We start from the raw sequence: 15,706 nt of genomic DNA, 5'->3' as shown, positions 1-15,706 counted from the left end.
GCTGACGAAAGAAACATATGTGTCAGGTTAATCCGCTTCTGAATAGCGGTGCGAGGCACTAAACTTCCAGTTTGGCTAAACAAGACTTTTTCTTTTGCATGACCCCCCTTTGCATGCACTGGCGTATAGTGCCAACTGGCAGCCTTCTTCAGAATACCGACTTTACGGAGGTAAATGTTTTTGCAGGCCAGTGTTGTATTTGACAAAGCTTTAGAAACCTTGCCGTCCACTGCTCTTCCTGATTAAGGTCCGTCTTCCGTAGGAGGACGGCGAAGTGTCGTAGCTGCGCTGTCATAATCTACTGTTTGGAAATCCGAAGCCTCAAGCTGCTGACAGGTGTCCCGTAGAAAATTTCGTTGTAACCTTCGGTGTTCATGCTTTTTTTCTCGTCGCAGTGGCAGGCAACCAACTACATAAGTGTTTATGTCCACAATGAGGCCCTGCGGCGCTCGTTGAGTCGCGTTGTGATTTTCCTGTCCTCAGAAAACTTCCAGAATCTGCTATTACGTCTCGTGTTAGTGGACCGATGTGAGCCATTTGTTTTCAATTTTGTGAGCTTATGGGTCGAAAGGTGTACGCTTTATGAGCTCAAATTATTGAGGGAAGGAAGTGCGTTACAGAGGGTGGATGCTTGTGTGTTTATGATTGAGAGAGCGCATTGGCTTTTGTGTCGATATCATCTGGTACATACCACACTCGCATCTTTTACAGGTGTTTCAAGATGTCCAGAAGTTTGCCCACCTCTTCCGATGGGTCCATTGGCCTCAAATATGGCTTCTGGTGGCAACAGACAATGCTTCGGATTAAGGACCCAGCAGCGTCTCTGCCTTTCTACGAAAAGAACTTTGGGATGAAATGCGTAAGTGGATGATCTTTTTGTCTTACACTGTGCTGACACTCCATCAACTGCTCAGTAATGCGAAGCCAGATTTCCAGAGTAGTCGACCGCTGCCCTGTTTTTGGCAGTTATACGCTGTAGCACCGTCAACCATTAAACTTCGCCTGCTTTTGCGCTGTTGGCTTTCTTGATCTGCTTCACCATGAAACCTTCGTGCTGCTTGAAATCATTCATATTGGGAGGTTGGGAACAGAAGAATTCAGATGTTCCATAAATGCAATGTGCTTCAGATTCACTCGTATCATTTCCCTGAAAACAAGTTCTCGCTGTATTTTTTGGAGCGGCCTCACGACAGTGAACACGTGCCAAGCGGAAACGGAGAAGAAAGCGAGCGTTATCTGTGGAGCATGAAGGTAAGCGATGAGGGAGGTTTCTTGCATGCATACTAGCGGCGGTCTAGGAAGGCCGGTGATTGATGGGATACCTTCTGTTCGGTCGCCTTGTGGGCTCGATTCGAGCGGATAAGCAAAGATGTGTTCTCCAGTCAGGAAGCCAGTTCATTATTCATTCACTGCTATACGTGTTTTTTTCCTTTCGACACAACCTATTCTAAGCTATAACAGAGTAGATATATGTTACAAGCAGAGACGTCTCAAGGAAGCCCATCCGACAATCAGTTGCCACTTTCGTCTCCTGTTCGTACTTTTTGTTTTCCAAGCTGTCACCAGCGTACTGTGCTGGCGTCACGCAACGACTTACAAACGTGATAAACAAGTTTGTAAGGTTCTGGTTGCGTGGAATTTGGACTGTCAGGGGACGTGCTTGGAGCTCACTCACAATCACGGAACTGAGAACGACCCATCCTTTCATGTCAACCATGGCAACGTGGAGCCCCATCGAGGTTTTGGTCATATCGCTTTCAACACGGAAAACGTCCAAGCAGCGTGCGAAAAGCTGGAACAGAACGGGTACGTTCTACGTAGAAGTGAAGGGTGCGAGAGGCTAGCATTTTATTCCTGGCTTGCCGGTCACACGTAGTAAAGACTGGTGTTTCTGGATCCTCCCATGCGAATAGTGAAGAGAAAGTCTGAATCTTGCGTGAGTCAGAAGCGCGTGTGTGTTCCATGCGATTGGTGTGCAGAGTCAAGTTTCAAAAGCGGCCGGAGGAGGGGAAAATGAGGAATATCGCGTTTGTTCTCGATCCAGATGGATACTGGATAGAATTGGTTTCTCGGGCACCGCATTCCCCTCTAAGAGAGGAGTACAATTTATCTCAGACGATGATTCGGATCAAAGATCCGTCTGAGTCACTCCCGTTCTACACGGGAAAACTTGGTATGCGGCTCGTGCGCGAAAGCCACTTTGACGATTTTTCTTTGTACTTTCTGGCTTGCATATCGCCAGATGTTGAGCTTCCAGACCCAAAAGTAAGGGCACAATCACTGTAGAGCATTCTGCTTGTCAGAAGCGTTTATCACGTCTCTGACACGATGCTTGAGAATCATGGCTCGTGAAACTGTTTGAGGCTAGGAACCACACTTCAGAAGTGCCATTGCAACAAACGGCGAGCATTCTGATCTATACGAGTTCAACTTGAAATGAGATATTTTGTGTGTTTGGTTGCAGAGCGACGAGGCGCGAATATACGTCAAAAATATGTGGCAGCCAGTATTAGAGCTCACACACAATCACGGCACTGAACAGGATCCCGGCTTCCGGTATCACAACGGGAATGACAAGCCCCAAGGGTACGGACATATCGGCTTCCTCTGCGATGACCTGGAAGGAGCATGCAAGGAATTGAACGCGGCAGGTGTTGCTTTCCGAAAGAAGCCAGAGGTAAGGTTACTGTTTGTATAGCAGAAAGGACTTTTCTGAATCAATGAGTGTTTGACTCGTAGTTTGCTTTCAGTGAAGAGACAGAGCTTTTTGCGTGCTCCTGTGACGTGCCTGTTGAAATGTATTTGCAGGAAGGCAGTATGCGGGGTCTCGCTTTCATTTACGACCCAGATGGATATAGCATCGAGCTGATTCAGCGTGGGGTTTCGTTCCTTTCAAAGAAGTAATGCGTCAGATCTCGCGACGGAAACGGACCACCGGGCACTGTATATGGAGTGGGAGCTTCTAGGAATGGCAATCAGACACACGCCTCCAACAGCGGTGTGTCTTCGGCTGCAAGCCGGAGATGGTGTCTCTGGCGCCGTTCACGGAGGTTACCAAACAAGTTCGATCGACGAGTATTTCGTGTGCGACGCAGGAACACTGCAGACTGATGAGAGTAGAATTCTTCTACCGTGATGTGCTACATCCTTAATGAGGGCGTTCATTTTCCCCAGGGCACTTGCTAAGTCCAGCCTTGCTTGTCGAGAGACACGCCGTGTTGTTTGAATTCGCAAGTCAGACATGTACGATCTAATTATGACGGCATTTATAGTCGCCGTACTAAGATCGCTTGCGACGATGTTGTTAAGTAGTGATTTGAGTTTATTAAGTGTTTGCAAGGCTTATTGTGATCACACAAACCATGAGTGGTTGGCGAACCACAAAGTCGAGCCGAAATAGAGATCGCGCTTAGCTAATGCATCGGCAATTGTTTATTACCACGGCGTGCTCATGGATTGCCCGGCAAAAGAAGAATAGCAGCTGTGGTGCCGGCGTGCAGTTTCGGATTCTAAAGAGCTTCCCATTTCCGCGTCGCAGCACATCAGGTTTATACACACAGGAAGAAAATCCCTCCTAGTGTAGCGCACTCAAAATTTGATCAGAAGACCCGGTCAGATGCAATTCAAGACGGATGAAATAGAACAGAAAACAATTACGAATTAGAGACCCGTGTTGTCTCCAAAAAGTGCTGAGAAGTGTCATTGAGAAACTAGAGGGCAAACGCGAAAGACTAATGTTGTAAAGGCAAGGTGACGAAAGACACGACTTCACCTCTTTGGGTCGACTCAGTGAGTGTATATGGCTTTGGTTCTTTAGCAGTTCCCCACCTGCTTCCACCACACTGCACGGTACTTGCAGCCTGTACCTCAAATCATCGCTACACCGCTGCTGCGTATCAACATAACATGTTGAAGTGCAAAGCGAGACCACGGCGGGAAGCCTAAAAAGCAGAAATGCTCTATTTGTGAAACCGAAAACAAGTAATGTATGCTTTGAGCCCGGTTTATGGTTGATTCGGACACCCAGGCGTGAACGAGGAGGGTCGACAAACGCTTTTGTCGCTCTCTAGAGCTGGACCCTTGCTTTGGCATGACGTGGTGTACTGGCAGAGATGCGGTGCGGAGTTGTTCGGGGCGCCGCAGTTGAGTCTCAGCAAAGGTTTTGCTCTGCAGAGCTTGTGGTTTGTCTCTTGCATATGCGATACTTTTAATAAATGAACCTTCGAGACGGGATCTGTTCGACCGCCCCCGGATGTCTCCGTGGCTATAGGTAATCTCCGAGGATACACGGAACCACGGATTTTTACTACACGAAAACGCCAAAGCCCAGTCGCCCGTAAGTGTTTCTTCATAAGCATGCCCTCCCGGAATACAGATGTTCTCAGCTTCGTTTAGAGCTTGTTTTTTGGCAGGCTTGCGAGGAACGACGCAGTTCATATAGTGACGTTTAATAGTGGGGACACAGCGGTACTCACTTAGACGTCGATGGAGGTACGTCTTTGCACGTTCGAAGACGGTCGCTGCTAACCGCTAAATTTACTCTGGTTGCATGCAGTCAGTCTAACCGATGGCTGCTCCGCCCATTATTGCGGACAGGACCTGTGGGGTGGGCGCGTGATCACAGCTTTCCACTTTTCCTTCTTACTTCTGTCGATTACCGGTCTGTTAGGTTTTTTTTGCGCGGAATCGCCTTTTTCTTCTCGGCTGGGAAGAAGTTCTGGGATCCCGTTCGCAGGTTGACAAGAGAAAGTCGAACGCAAGATGAAGTTCAGCTCTCGTAAGTACGGCAGTGGTTGCTTGCTGGGGTTTCATGGATTTTTTGTCTGGTGTCGTAAGGTTGTTTCTGTCACCTGGCTACGGCTTTTGCTTTTCTGGTGGACCAAGAAGGTTGTTTTCTCTATCACGCCGGAACACCCAAGTGTTTTGCCCTCGCATACCAGTTCGCTGTAATTGGTGTAGTTCATTCCTCTCAACGGTCGTGCCACCCCTGACATAAGCAAAAGTAACTTTGTCTCCTGTCACGTTTGCCCAGTTACAACTGCACTGGTACTGTTTTATGTGATATATTTTGATGCTTCGTTCCGAAGATTTTTTGCGGCGCAACTCTGCTATCCATGTTCGCTGTTCCAAGAATTGCGATTGTTGTGTGCGTTTCAGAAGTCAGCTCCTCTAGGAGGAAGTCCAGAAAGGCGCACTTTTCAGCGCCTTCCAGTGTTCGTCGCAAGATCATGACGGCCCCGCTGTGCAAGGAACTGAGGAAGAAGTACAATGTAAGTTACCGTGAAATGTGGCATTAGCGTGCTATAAATAGTACTATGCAGCATGAAGAAGAGAAGTCACGCTCCTCTCCATTGTGTATAGTTGGGCGGCTTTTGTATTTGCAGGTCCGATCCTTGCCCATTCGCAAGGATGATGAAGTCATGGTTGTCAGAGGCCATCATCACGATCGTGAGGGCAAGGTGACAAAGGTTTACAGAAAGAAATGGGTCATCCATATCGAGCGCGTCACGCGTGACAAGGCTAACGGTAAGTTTTGCGGATGTTTTGATAGAACAAAGGGAGAGGGCCCCTTTTTTTTGCGAGGCCTTCATGCGTGTGGTGAATGGTGTTTTTTGGGTTATGTTGCAGGCGAAACCGTAACGATCGGCATCCACCCTAGCAAGGTGGTGATCACGAAAGCCAAGCTGGACAAAGACCGGAAGGCTCTGCTGGAGAGAAAAAGCAGGGCGACCACCAAGGGCAAGTATACCGAAAAGGATGTGGCAATGTCTCAAGTCGACTGACTGCGTTGCAGAAACGATGTCTCGTTTTGTGTGTGACGCGATCGGGGGATGGTGTGGCATCGCATTTACGCAGACCGTGCGAATCTGTCTTTATTTCGGATGAGTATTAAGTGACTCTGGTCTAACTTTGCACATAAAGGCTTTCAACTCTGTTTCTGGTAGACGCGCAGGCGTGGGACAAAGACAAGCCAAATTCGACTGTGCTGATATGGTCAGTTCCCAGCATATCGGCGGTGCTTGGCCCAGCTTTTCTTTCTTCGGTCCCTCATCACTTTGTCGCTGACCCTATGACTGGTCTGTCTGTCACTACGGTCAGTGAAGTACACAGAAGCGTGCGAGAGAGGAAAACGCTGCTGCCTTTGGCAACGATATGTCCACAAATACCATTGCCTGTTGAGCAGCAGTCGTAATCAGTGGGATGTCATGTAAGCTTGCAGGGTTTCTCCGATTCACGGTCCAGTTATTCATTACGTTCAATCGCTTTTGCCACGCGCTCTTTCCCACTGTAGTAGCTTTTCTGCAGACTCCGTCATCTGTATCATACACATTGTAGTCAGGCAGCGTAAAGTCCACTGCCGCCGCTCAGGTCCATTACGTAAGAGAAAGTGAAACTGGTGATAGTTTTCCGAGCACAGTGAGGTACTGTGCGCGTGAATGTGCAGCAAGCGGCATCTGTAATACAGTGTAGCCTGGACTTCCTTATCTTCCGCCATTAGCTTTGGCACAGTCATCCGCACAAAATAAGACAACTGTACAGACACTGCAATTCCACCCTGCAATTCAATTCGGTGGAACACTGAACCTCCACATCTTCAAAACGAAAGGGATTTCGGGGCATTCCCAATTGAGAAGCTCCACAGTTCGTTTGTTTCTTCTTTGACAAGATGGAGCTCGCTAGTGACTTCAAGGCCAGAAGCTTCCTGGGATTTCTGTCCATTAGGAGTGTAAGACAGACATGTAAGACGAGGGCATTATTTAGATCGTGACAACTAATTGGCGTACAGGGCCTCGTCGTGATCGCGTTCGTTCAGATTCTCACTGGGGTGTCGCTTTACTTGGCCTTGGGCTACCTTCGGCCCAGTCTCCACGGCGCAGCATACTTTATGCTGCTGACGAACATAGCGAGTGCGCTGCTTGGGTGAGATAAGATTTCATTTTTAATACGAGGGGCCGGTACCTAGCTTCCAAATCTCAGAACCTGGGGCCTGTGGCGACGCAATCAATGTGTGGAAACTATCTACCTTGCAACGTATCTTGCGTGCCTTTCTTTTTTGGTAATCACCGTTCTAAGCTTCGCCAACGTTGTCCAAGCCCTACCGAAGGCACCTGCCGGCGTCGTAAGTGACTGACCTTTTTATGTGAATATTTAGCGCAGGATTATGTGTCCGATGCAGAGTGAAGGGTTCACGCAGCTGGACAAGCTACCGCACTTCCGAAACCCCATCACCTCATATATTTCCGAAGCGGACCAACACGCAATGCTTATCCAAATCTTGCAGCATTCTACGTTACCTGAATTGAAAATGCCGGAGATGGAAATTCCGTCTCTTCCCAAGATGCCTGGGATTCCCAATTACGAAGACATTCCCTTTGGTATGCCCAATAGGTCATGGTGTCGAGGTCGCGCGACAGGTTTCTTTTTGCTTCAGTCCCCCACCTCAATCAGACGGAGGGAGAAACAGAAGAACTCAGTGCCGGTGAACTACCGCCTGAGTAAGCACCTCTTTCAATTTGTAGATGGTGTTATTCGTAGTGAACCCGTGTTGTCAGAGCGCAGAACCTCACACATCAGCAACAAGAGGAAGTGACCGCGCTGGTGAAAATGCAAAAGAGGCGTAAGTTAAAAGTCTAGAAAAGCGGTTAGAGCGGAAGGAAAGAAAAATTCTACAGCTGTAAAGCTTGCCTTTGCTGGCGTACTTGGTCTCCTTGCCCTGTTCCAGTTATACGGGTGAGCTTGGCATGACCTCTCTCCATGTGGCAGTACGAATGGACTGCTTCCCAGCATCTGGATTATCATCACTTTTATTATGAACAAATGTATGAGTTTTGACGAATTGGCTGGAGCACCAGAGCAGTAAGATTCTCTGCCTGCACAGCAGGTTATGTTCGTAAAAACGACTGCTGCTTGCCCTACAGGTTCAGACCCCTTGTCGGCCAGTGACACTGCAAAATCCCCACAAGCCACTGTGTCAACAATATTGATTCCCTCGACGAGTGCTTAACTGAAATAAACCCTGTCCAGTTGAAATTACGTGAGTACGCATGTGTCTGCCAATTCCCGGTTTCAAATCCTTCCACTCCTCTGTTTCTCCCGATCCAACATCTTCTTTTGAAGGGTCTCGATCCGCTGGGTGGCCTCCTTTAATTGCGCTTTCATGTCCGAATCAAGCTTGTCACACCGCTGCCTGATGAGAGACAAGAAAGCACCGTCAAGAGATGTATAAAAGCATTAACGTATGTATAATCGGCATGAAACTCCGAGAGGTCGACTTACAGTTCTCCTCGTATGTAGTCCAGTCGTTTGTTCACGGTCGCCGTTGCGTCTTCTCGGTTTTGTCTAACAAGCACTGGTCCTACAATTTTGTACAGCACTGAGTCGTCCTGGAGCTGGCCCAGTTCCTGAAAAAGACGAACGCAACAAAGGATCGTTTCTCTTCAGTTTGCCGGCTCTCAGAAAGGCAACCCCTGCGTATTCGCACAAGAGACTAAACCATGAACGTTCCGCCCAGGACCTCACCTTCGCAACTCCTTCGTTCTCGTTCTGTTGTGTCATTAGCTTATTCCTCATCTGGAGGTTCTCTTCCATCTCTGGGAGACAGCACCAAACATGGACGAATGCCGTTCACTATTTTAAACGCAACAGCGGAAACACTTGGACGGACCGAGGTGTGCCGTGACCATCAACAAATGCAGAGAACTCGCGGGAAATCATAGAAAAAAGCATTTGCTCAGGAGCAAGAAGTGTAAGCCGCCTAACTGAAAGCTCTAGCTGTTAGATCGGTGACGCGTGTGTGAGCATGTCTTAACAGAGTCTGTCAGCGGCAAGAGACCAACAAATAGCTTCACAGGACTCCTCTCCTGTGTCACCATGAAAAGCAAACACAATATTTATATCTGTTGAAGAAGGTTGTCGCGAGTATGCGTGTCTTCAGCGCTCACTCCCGATGAGGCGATCGAACTCTCGCATCGCCTCTGTCAACTGCTCCTGTGACATGTTGCCTGAATCGGTCCGTTCTGTTTCATCCACGGCCACAACGGACTAGTGTTCCACAACAGAAATTAAATTGGAGGTGGTAACTTGCAGAACGTCCATAAGTGTCTGAAGCTGCACGCTTCGCACAGGTATCGCAGTTCGCGCGGGCGTTTAAAAAAAAACGATGTTTGCGGATCTGCCTACAACACTGCCTCCCCCTACTGGTTGCATGTGAGTGCGCCCAGCCTACGCCAAAAGACGTTTTACTCGATGCATGCACCACCGGTTTCAGCTCGCAACCACGGCCAGGCCACGGCCATTCATGACAGTCGAAACACCACACCTTTAACACTACCCTTCGTGACTTCAGCAGTCATCGAACAGCTGAGCAACAAAATAGCGGAAGGGCAGAGCGACCGTTTTTCGTGCGGACGGTGTCTCTTTCGAAAACTACAACAGTCACTCGCTGCCGCTGCTGCCTCGTCTGCCACGCCCCCCGGGGGACCCCGCGTGCCGGTCGAGTTGAAAACGGGCTGTCGGACGACTGTGCGGTTATTGTCTTTTATCCCGCTTCATTCGTCTTCCGCTAGCTTAGCAACGTCCCAGGGTCGGGTGCGCCACAAATATGTTATTCTCACTCCTGTATAGCAACCGTTGACGGGAATATCACCCCCTATTATCTGCTTTCACGGATACTTTCTTCTCCGTGTTCCCCTTGCGTTGTTCTGTTTTCGAACTTTCGCGGTTTTGTCCCCTTGGTCACAATCCTCGGAGCGTGTCGGTGACGTTGTATAGCGTTTTGCGTACTCATCCCTTTCGACCACTGGTGACTTCTTCCCTTCCGTGCTAACAGCATGGACGTGCAACGCGAATTTTCCTCCGACGCGATCTCCGACCATTTTGAAGGCAGTGAAGAGATGATGGCGCAGCAAGAGGCGTCGGCCGAGACCATGCTCGATGTCAGATCAAATGAGGTCGGTGAGGTGTTGTGTCGAATTCCGCAATTCGAAAGGCTCATATGTTTCATGACGTGCTTTCAGTACTTCAGGTCAGCGTGGCATTACGTACGATTATTCTAGGAAGACTCTATATCCAGCGTTGATGTAGGCATCATTGCTCCCCAACTGTGATTCCTGCGTCTGTGTGTAGATTGAAGGCTACGAAGTGCCGATCAACGATTGTCAATACGACATCAGCATGGACCAAGTTCGGACGGATGAGCAAACGACAGCAGAGGACTCTGCGCTTGGTCTGACGACCAAAGCAGCCTTGGAGGTCACACACAGACCAAGCACAACAGGTACTGTTAGCTTCATCCGATGACATAGTAGGCGCAGCACGACTTTTCTGACGTGCCTTGTAGCAAGTGCTACGTAGTTAAGCCGCCATTCATCACCTCGGGGCAGTTGTAGGAAGTGAACCCTAATTTTTCGATTTGTTAAACGCGTAGAATTCATCTGCTTTCTTGGACAAGACACACTTCGCAGGTGTGTTCCGGAGAGTGTTTCCGGGATTCATACGGTGGTGGCTGACAGAGCAGCCAGCGAATCTCTCCGCCCATCCTGGTGCGCCTCCATTCGCACCATACATTCAGTCACGAAGATAAGGTTGGCGGATGCGTTGGCACCACGGTGCTGCTTTCTACAGAGGATGAATCTTTGGAGAAGAACGAGGAGCATGACGATTCTTACGCCGTCACCCCCGCTCCGCCTACGCTGGCTGAACTGCTGGAGGTGAGGAAGCATGACAACCAGGTTGCCAGTTTCACTTGAAAGAGACTCTTTATCTGTAAAGTAGCCTCTCTGTACATTCAGGTGGCTCGTCGCTTGTAGAGCCGACAAGTGTTGCATGACCTGACCAATCACCCGTGACGGTTTTGTGTGTTCATCGCGTCACTGGCAGGCGGGCATGCAAGCCTTCGATTTCGCGAAGTTCTTCAGCTCTAGAAAGTCTCCCGCCTTCCCTCCAAATCTGCAACCCGTCCAGCTGCCGGATGGTGGTCTTGTTGAAATCTTCCGGTTGCCGTCTTTTAACGTCGGCGTGTCTCAAAATATGCCAGTGACACAGTTCAACGCGCCCGTACTTGACACGGGTTTAAGCCCAGTTCTTCAATATCGTGGACTGCCCCCGTGTATCTCTTCTCGAAAAAATATTGTCTTTCATCATGTTGGCGGATCTAATGAGGAGGTATGGGGCGCTTCACAAGTCCAACCGACGGTGAAGAAATCGGGTTGGCCTGTGCCCAGTTGGGAACCCAATGCGCGCCTAATCAAAACCGGTATGGCTTAAGATGGCAAATGTGGTCCGGTAACACATGAGGCTGTGTGTGCGTTCGCGCATCTGTCTGATATCCGATGCTCATCTTTGTGGAGCTGAGTGCTACTGCGATGTTGCAAAGGTCATGCGGTGTGACTCGTAACAGAAGGTCTTGGTGTGGCGGGGAGTAGTTCACCGCATCTGCCTTCGCGACATATTCTGTGTTTCTCTCGGATGCCACTGCCGTCTAGGTCCAGTCGTACTTAAATTGGAGGGCGGCTGGTTGATGGTCTTCTGTAATCTTGAAATGTTATGTTGACAGTGTGTGAGTATGTTGTAATTGGGGGGACAGCTTTGGGTGGTGGCCGAGGGCAGCACGCAGTCTCTTACTTTGTTGAAGTTAGGGCTGCTCGAAAACAGCGACCCCTGTTACACAACACACACTCGGACTGTGAATCGTTGAGCATCGTTTAGATCCTCAATGTAGGGAAAGCATCAGGACTGTAAGCTGTGGTGCAAATATGGCACTGTTCCGAGACAAGCTGTCTTCGGGATTCATGTCACAGGATTCATCTTTTCGGGCACTGGAATAGGAGCGGACACAGAGTGACCGGTATAGTGGCAAGACAGGAAATTGGAACGTTGTGAACCATTATATTCTTCCGTAATGCACAATATTCTAACGAGTCTTTACCCTGCTTGGTACACATACCTCCATGTTTTTACTACCGCTTTCTTGGAGACAGCCAGACGAAAGAGTCGCCCAGTTGCCAGGGGATGAAGTGAAATGACGGCGATATACAGCTAAATACACTGCCAGATAACCTGCGGAAAGCGAGATTAACTGTAGTCACACAAAAGGTGACGTGCCCTTGTGGTGGATCGACATCCTCGTGAGAGGCCCGCGGCAGCAGAGAAAACAGGTGGAAAGTGCTCGACGGACACATTAAATGCGGTGAATGCCATCCAAAAAAAAATTAGAGGGATGGTGGACAGTGCGAAGCCTTTCCTCACTGCATGTGTGAAACGAAAGGGATGCCTTGACGCCCGCATGCACTTGTTTTCTGGGCGATGACCGTGACTACCCAGGCAGGGGGCAAAATAGTGCTTTTTCGTCAATGAACTTCATCGTTCAGAATCTGCTACAGTATCCTGGTAGTTAATAACTTCAGCATCAAGAGTCCAGCTCCTCCCGCGGTGCTACATACCAGAAAAGGAGAGTTCGAAAACGTTCTTCTCTAGAGGAGGGAACAGATACGAGTACGAAAGAGGGAAAAAAACTCTGCTCTGGAGTCACTGAATGCCTCAGCGTGCGAAACGCGGAGATGCGGGTACCCACGCGTTTTTCCTCGCAATCGTTTCTTTTAGTGAAGGAGTTGTGAGCTCTGTGGCCAGTCACAGCTCGAGAGAAGTCGATTCTTCTTTGGTCTGTGATGACTGGTGCTCCCTAGCAGATGTCTTCGCCAACCAATCATCTTCAGTGTTCGTCTCCGAAAATCGACTATCAATGCAGCTGTTCTAACCTGTCAACGGTAGCAGTGCAGAGACACTACTAGCGTGTTCGGGGGGAAGATTCACCGCTTCGAGGGCCTGTTGACGCCCCGTCTTCTGCTGGAAGCTCTGAAGTTTCATGCTTAGGTCCTCAATTTGGCGTCCAGTGGTTGTGCATGGACAATCTGATACTGCTGTGGTCCTTGAAAAATCGGCATATCCAGGCCTGGGTCGTTGTTCGGCACCTGTAGCCATGAGTTGAGAATACAACGTCTGTACCTTCCTGATAGAACCAACACATCCGACAAAATCGCCAGAACGAACATCAGATATTTTCGGACTTACGTATTGGTGTGCATCTGGGTATATATCACATAGAGAGAAAAGCAGACAACTTATATATGTGCATATGAATGTATGTATAAATATATATATATATATATCACATCTGGAGTGTGATGGAATCCGCGGTTGTGCTGGTGAGCCAGTGTCGCTGCGAAGATTCCAGTTTCAACTTTTTCCTTCGAAGGGAGAAATTCCTCCCGTCGACTACTCACCCGAGAAGTTCATCTGAGAAGTCAACGTCACTCTGGGCATAGGCATCGAAAGCCATTTTCGTCCACGTGTCAATATTCGAAGGGCAAGAGACTTCTTTGGTTCGTTGTGTACTGAACCTCGAACGAAGCTCCATCTGAGTCACCGCAGCTCCCTGGAACGTGACGGTTCGCGTGCTGTTAACGAGTTCCTTGCAGTTTGGTGGCTCGTCTGTACGATTGCAGCAGGTGAGTTTTCCGTTGGTGGGGTTTGCAGAGTGTTGAGCCGGAGCGTCGCGGACTGGGACGGCTTTCCTTTTCTGGGGTCCAGTAGATGCTCCATCTGCCACAACAATCTCGCCTCTTTCAGTCGAATTCGCTTCTTTCTGGTATGACAGACTCGTCCCCCCCGGCTCGGAAGCAGATACATGTGCAGATACTTGGTCTAATTCAGAAGGACACGAACCCCTTTCACTGCTCCCGTTGTCGCGTATGGCGTGTGAAGTCTCTGTTGGCAGAGGAGCTGGACTTGATATCAGGAACTTTTCAGGTTTTATGCAGCTTATCTGTTTGTCGTCGTGATCAGTTAAAGGGGCGGCCACACGACTGTCGTCCAGTCCATCTGTCAAACAAATTGGGCTTTCTACCAAGCCGTTGCCTGTCCGCCGTGTCGCGACACAAGTGCTACTACGCGAGGCCCCATCGTTTTTAGGGTCTTGTTCCAAGATTCTAGGAGACGCTAGAACGGTCCCTCGAGCTTTACAGACCGCGCACCCCATGCTTCTTGGGGTACTCTCGCGAAAGTGGTTTAAATTGCCGACTGACTATGTGACGGAATGAAACGACAGGAGAAAGCTACCTAAGACGATGGGTGAAAGTATATACAGCTATCGGCGCATAATTTCTATTATTGAGTGCTACACGGACGGATATATAAACTGACACCGACACGAAGCCAATCCTGCTCAAAGAGCATCACATAGAAAAAACTGTCACCAATGCCGACATCCGCGACTCGACTGCACGACGCAGATCAACATAAAAAAAGGCGAAGATTCAAGTAAATATTGAGAAAGGAGGTATCAGAGGTCATTCATGTAGAAAAAAAATGAAACGGGAAAAAGACAACGACTGTAATGTCAGTAACGTGAAGAGGAGACTTGCACGGAGGCAGGCATACGCCAAGACTGAAATTGTGAGTTGTGAAGATTTAGTCTCTTGTTTTTTCTTCAGTCCATTCCAGTGGCATCCAGATTTTCCCACTTCACTTGCAAATAAGAGGCACACTGCCTAAAGCAAGGAACACCAAAACTCTCAGAACGCGTCGGTGTAGTACCTGTGTGTGTGTGTGTGTGTCACCAACGTGTCTGCCCTCACAGAGAGTCCTCTTCACAGTTTAGACTAAGCGCATATACTACATAGTCATCCTAACGTTTATTGATGACGTAGTGACATCTTCAGCCCTCGTATACTTCTTGTTATCCCAGGGGAACTAAGCACTGTAGGTGGGACTGCACCGCTCATCACGCAAGTGTGGAAATACTGCGTATCTAGTGTATCGTTTAGAGAGGTAATTTCCAGTTTACCGCGATTGACATATTCCACTCTGACAACACACGTGAACGGCATGAACGACTGGCTTCTTTAGGTTTCAGCGATAGCATACTAGCTGTTGGAAAATAAATAATCGGTTCCGCCGGGGCAGCCAGAATGCCCACGTCCAGACAATGACCAGAACATCAACACAAGCGAACCCGTTTTGTTAGTTATTTTCTTTAGTCTGGCCCGCAAGTGATTCAACTGCTCAAAGAAGGCTCAAGAACACTTCCTACCTTTTAGATATGACGCATTTGGATTCGACTGCCTTCACTCTGTACTGGCAATGTGTTATAATTTTGAAGATCCATTCTCTCATTTCACTTCTCAGAGGACGACTCGAAACCTGTCCTATAAGTCAAAGTAGCGGACAACAGTGTGCTTGAATGCAGTGGAGAACAACGAACACCGCGTCCCACATACCCATCTGCTGCGTGCACCAGTCTCGCTTTTTTCGGGACGGGACGTGGCCGGTCAGCCTTTCCTATAATGGACTGCGACTCTAAATCTCAAAAATTGCCAGAGAGGTTGAGCTTCACTACCTATTTACAAGTACCTACATCTATGTTTTCCCCAGGAATGACAGCTCTTGTGACCTCCGCAAGTAATTTGGACAGTGTAGCAACGGTAATGACTGGCGGATACTGACACGCTTTACACTACACTAATCTCACATCGAAACAGGCCATTCTAGAAGCCAAAATGCATGCCCGGACACCCCAACGATCGCAAAAATACGTCGCGATCGACAGGAGGCTTGTCAACCATTGAGATAAAGTCATATGCGGCGGTAGGGCGCGACGCATTGAAACGTCGTCTTCCAGACGATGGAGGTTACTCTAGCTCTTCGAAGA

General features: G+C 48.8%; 6 protein-coding genes across 6 annotated transcripts; 4 read left to right on the top strand and 2 right to left on the bottom strand.

The window, feature by feature from the left end:
• The first annotated feature begins 166 nt into the window (after positions 1-166).
• TGME49_248400 (glyoxalase I, putative) lies at positions 167-3,487 on the top strand. Its single transcript, XM_018780859.1, has 7 exons — positions 167-247; positions 712-859; positions 1,129-1,251; positions 1,652-1,806; positions 1,980-2,265; positions 2,465-2,677; positions 2,809-3,487. Exons 2-7 carry the CDS (start codon positions 722-724, stop codon positions 2,902-2,904), a joined length of 1,011 nt encoding a protein of 336 aa, XP_018634997.1. The 5' UTR covers positions 167-247; positions 712-721; the 3' UTR covers positions 2,905-3,487.
• Positions 3,488-3,514: 27 nt separating this feature from the next.
• Positions 3,515-6,276, top strand: RPL26 (ribosomal protein RPL26). Its single transcript, XM_002367145.2, has 4 exons — positions 3,515-4,777; positions 5,158-5,270; positions 5,385-5,526; positions 5,629-6,276. Exons 1-4 carry the CDS (start codon positions 4,762-4,764, stop codon positions 5,781-5,783), a joined length of 426 nt encoding a protein of 141 aa, XP_002367186.1. The 5' UTR covers positions 3,515-4,761; the 3' UTR covers positions 5,784-6,276.
• A 312-nt stretch (positions 6,277-6,588) lies between these two features.
• Positions 6,589-8,378, top strand: TGME49_248380 (hypothetical protein). The gene is made up of 9 exons (XM_018780858.1): positions 6,589-6,727; positions 6,788-6,921; positions 6,979-7,120; positions 7,178-7,376; positions 7,433-7,496; positions 7,554-7,618; positions 7,674-7,731; positions 7,786-7,857; positions 7,920-8,378. The coding sequence occupies exons 1-9, from the start codon at positions 6,668-6,670 to the stop codon at positions 7,942-7,944; spliced, it is 819 nt and encodes a 272-aa protein (XP_018634996.1). The 5' UTR covers positions 6,589-6,667; the 3' UTR covers positions 7,945-8,378.
• On the bottom strand, positions 7,541-10,124 carry TGME49_248370 (prefoldin subunit 6, putative). The gene is made up of 4 exons (XM_002367142.2): positions 8,943-10,124; positions 8,521-8,591; positions 8,278-8,402; positions 7,541-8,188 (listed from the first exon to the last, which is right to left on the bottom strand). Exons 1-4 carry the CDS (start codon positions 8,995-8,997, stop codon positions 8,068-8,070), a joined length of 372 nt encoding a protein of 123 aa, XP_002367183.1. The 5' UTR covers positions 8,998-10,124; the 3' UTR covers positions 7,541-8,067.
• TGME49_248360 (hypothetical protein) lies at positions 9,295-13,038 on the top strand. Its single transcript, XM_002367143.2, has 4 exons — positions 9,295-9,950; positions 10,126-10,276; positions 10,624-10,709; positions 10,879-13,038. Exons 1-4 carry the CDS (start codon positions 9,831-9,833, stop codon positions 11,263-11,265), a joined length of 744 nt encoding a protein of 247 aa, XP_002367184.1. The 5' UTR covers positions 9,295-9,830; the 3' UTR covers positions 11,266-13,038.
• On the bottom strand, positions 11,413-14,403 carry TGME49_248350 (hypothetical protein). Its single transcript, XM_002367141.2, has 2 exons — positions 13,281-14,403; positions 11,413-13,006 (listed from the first exon to the last, which is right to left on the bottom strand). Exons 1-2 carry the CDS (start codon positions 14,033-14,035, stop codon positions 12,751-12,753), a joined length of 1,011 nt encoding a protein of 336 aa, XP_002367182.2. The 5' UTR covers positions 14,036-14,403; the 3' UTR covers positions 11,413-12,750.
• Between the last annotated feature and the right edge of the window lie 1,303 nt (positions 14,404-15,706).

This window comes from Toxoplasma gondii, chromosome XII, assembly GCF_000006565.2.
Source record: "Toxoplasma gondii ME49 chromosome XII, whole genome shotgun sequence".
NCBI classification, from domain to species: Eukaryota; Apicomplexa; class Conoidasida; order Eucoccidiorida; family Sarcocystidae; genus Toxoplasma; species Toxoplasma gondii.
This window is presented reverse-complemented; position numbering and strand designations above follow the sequence as displayed.

Coding starts and splice junctions, on each gene's coding strand:
- TGME49_248400 (XM_018780859.1), top strand. CDS start 722: ATGTCCAGAAGTTTGCCCACCTCTTCCGATGGGTCCATTGGCCTCAAA. Junction 1,807..1,979: donor GAAAAGCTGGAACAGAACGG/GTACGTTCTACG, acceptor ATTGGTGTGCAG/AGTCAAGTTTCAAAAGCGGC. Junction 2,678..2,808: donor CTTTCCGAAAGAAGCCAGAG/GTAAGGTTACTG, acceptor ATGTATTTGCAG/GAAGGCAGTATGCGGGGTCT.
- RPL26 (XM_002367145.2), top strand. Junction 5,271..5,384: donor AACTGAGGAAGAAGTACAAT/GTAAGTTACCGT, acceptor TTGTATTTGCAG/GTCCGATCCTTGCCCATTCG. Junction 5,527..5,628: donor CACGCGTGACAAGGCTAACG/GTAAGTTTTGCG, acceptor GTTATGTTGCAG/GCGAAACCGTAACGATCGGC.
- TGME49_248380 (XM_018780858.1), top strand. CDS start 6,668: ATGGAGCTCGCTAGTGACTTCAAGGCCAGAAGCTTCCTGGGATTTCTG. Junction 7,619..7,673: donor GGTGAAAATGCAAAAGAGGC/GTAAGTTAAAAG, acceptor AAAATTCTACAG/CTGTAAAGCTTGCCTTTGCT. Junction 7,858..7,919: donor TTGGCTGGAGCACCAGAGCA/GTAAGATTCTCT, acceptor CTTGCCCTACAG/GTTCAGACCCCTTGTCGGCC.
- TGME49_248370 (XM_002367142.2), bottom strand. CDS start 8,997: ATGTCACAGGAGCAGTTGACAGAGGCGATGCGAGAGTTCGATCGCCTC. Junction 8,592..8,942: donor GTTCGATCGCCTCATCGGGA/GTGAGCGCTGAA, acceptor GCTGTCTCCCAG/AGATGGAAGAGAACCTCCAG. Junction 8,189..8,277: donor GACTACATACGAGGAGAACT/GTAAGTCGACCT, acceptor GTCTCTCATCAG/GCAGCGGTGTGACAAGCTTG.
- TGME49_248360 (XM_002367143.2), top strand. CDS start 9,831: ATGGACGTGCAACGCGAATTTTCCTCCGACGCGATCTCCGACCATTTT. Junction 9,951..10,125: donor TCGATGTCAGATCAAATGAG/GTCGGTGAGGTG, acceptor GTCTGTGTGTAG/ATTGAAGGCTACGAAGTGCC. Junction 10,277..10,623: donor ACACAGACCAAGCACAACAG/GTACTGTTAGCT, acceptor TGCTTTCTACAG/AGGATGAATCTTTGGAGAAG.
- TGME49_248350 (XM_002367141.2), bottom strand. CDS start 14,035: ATGGGGTGCGCGGTCTGTAAAGCTCGAGGGACCGTTCTAGCGTCTCCT. Junction 13,007..13,280: donor TTCTCAGATGAACTTCTCGG/GTGAGTAGTCGA, acceptor TGGTTCTATCAG/GAAGGTACAGACGTTGTATT.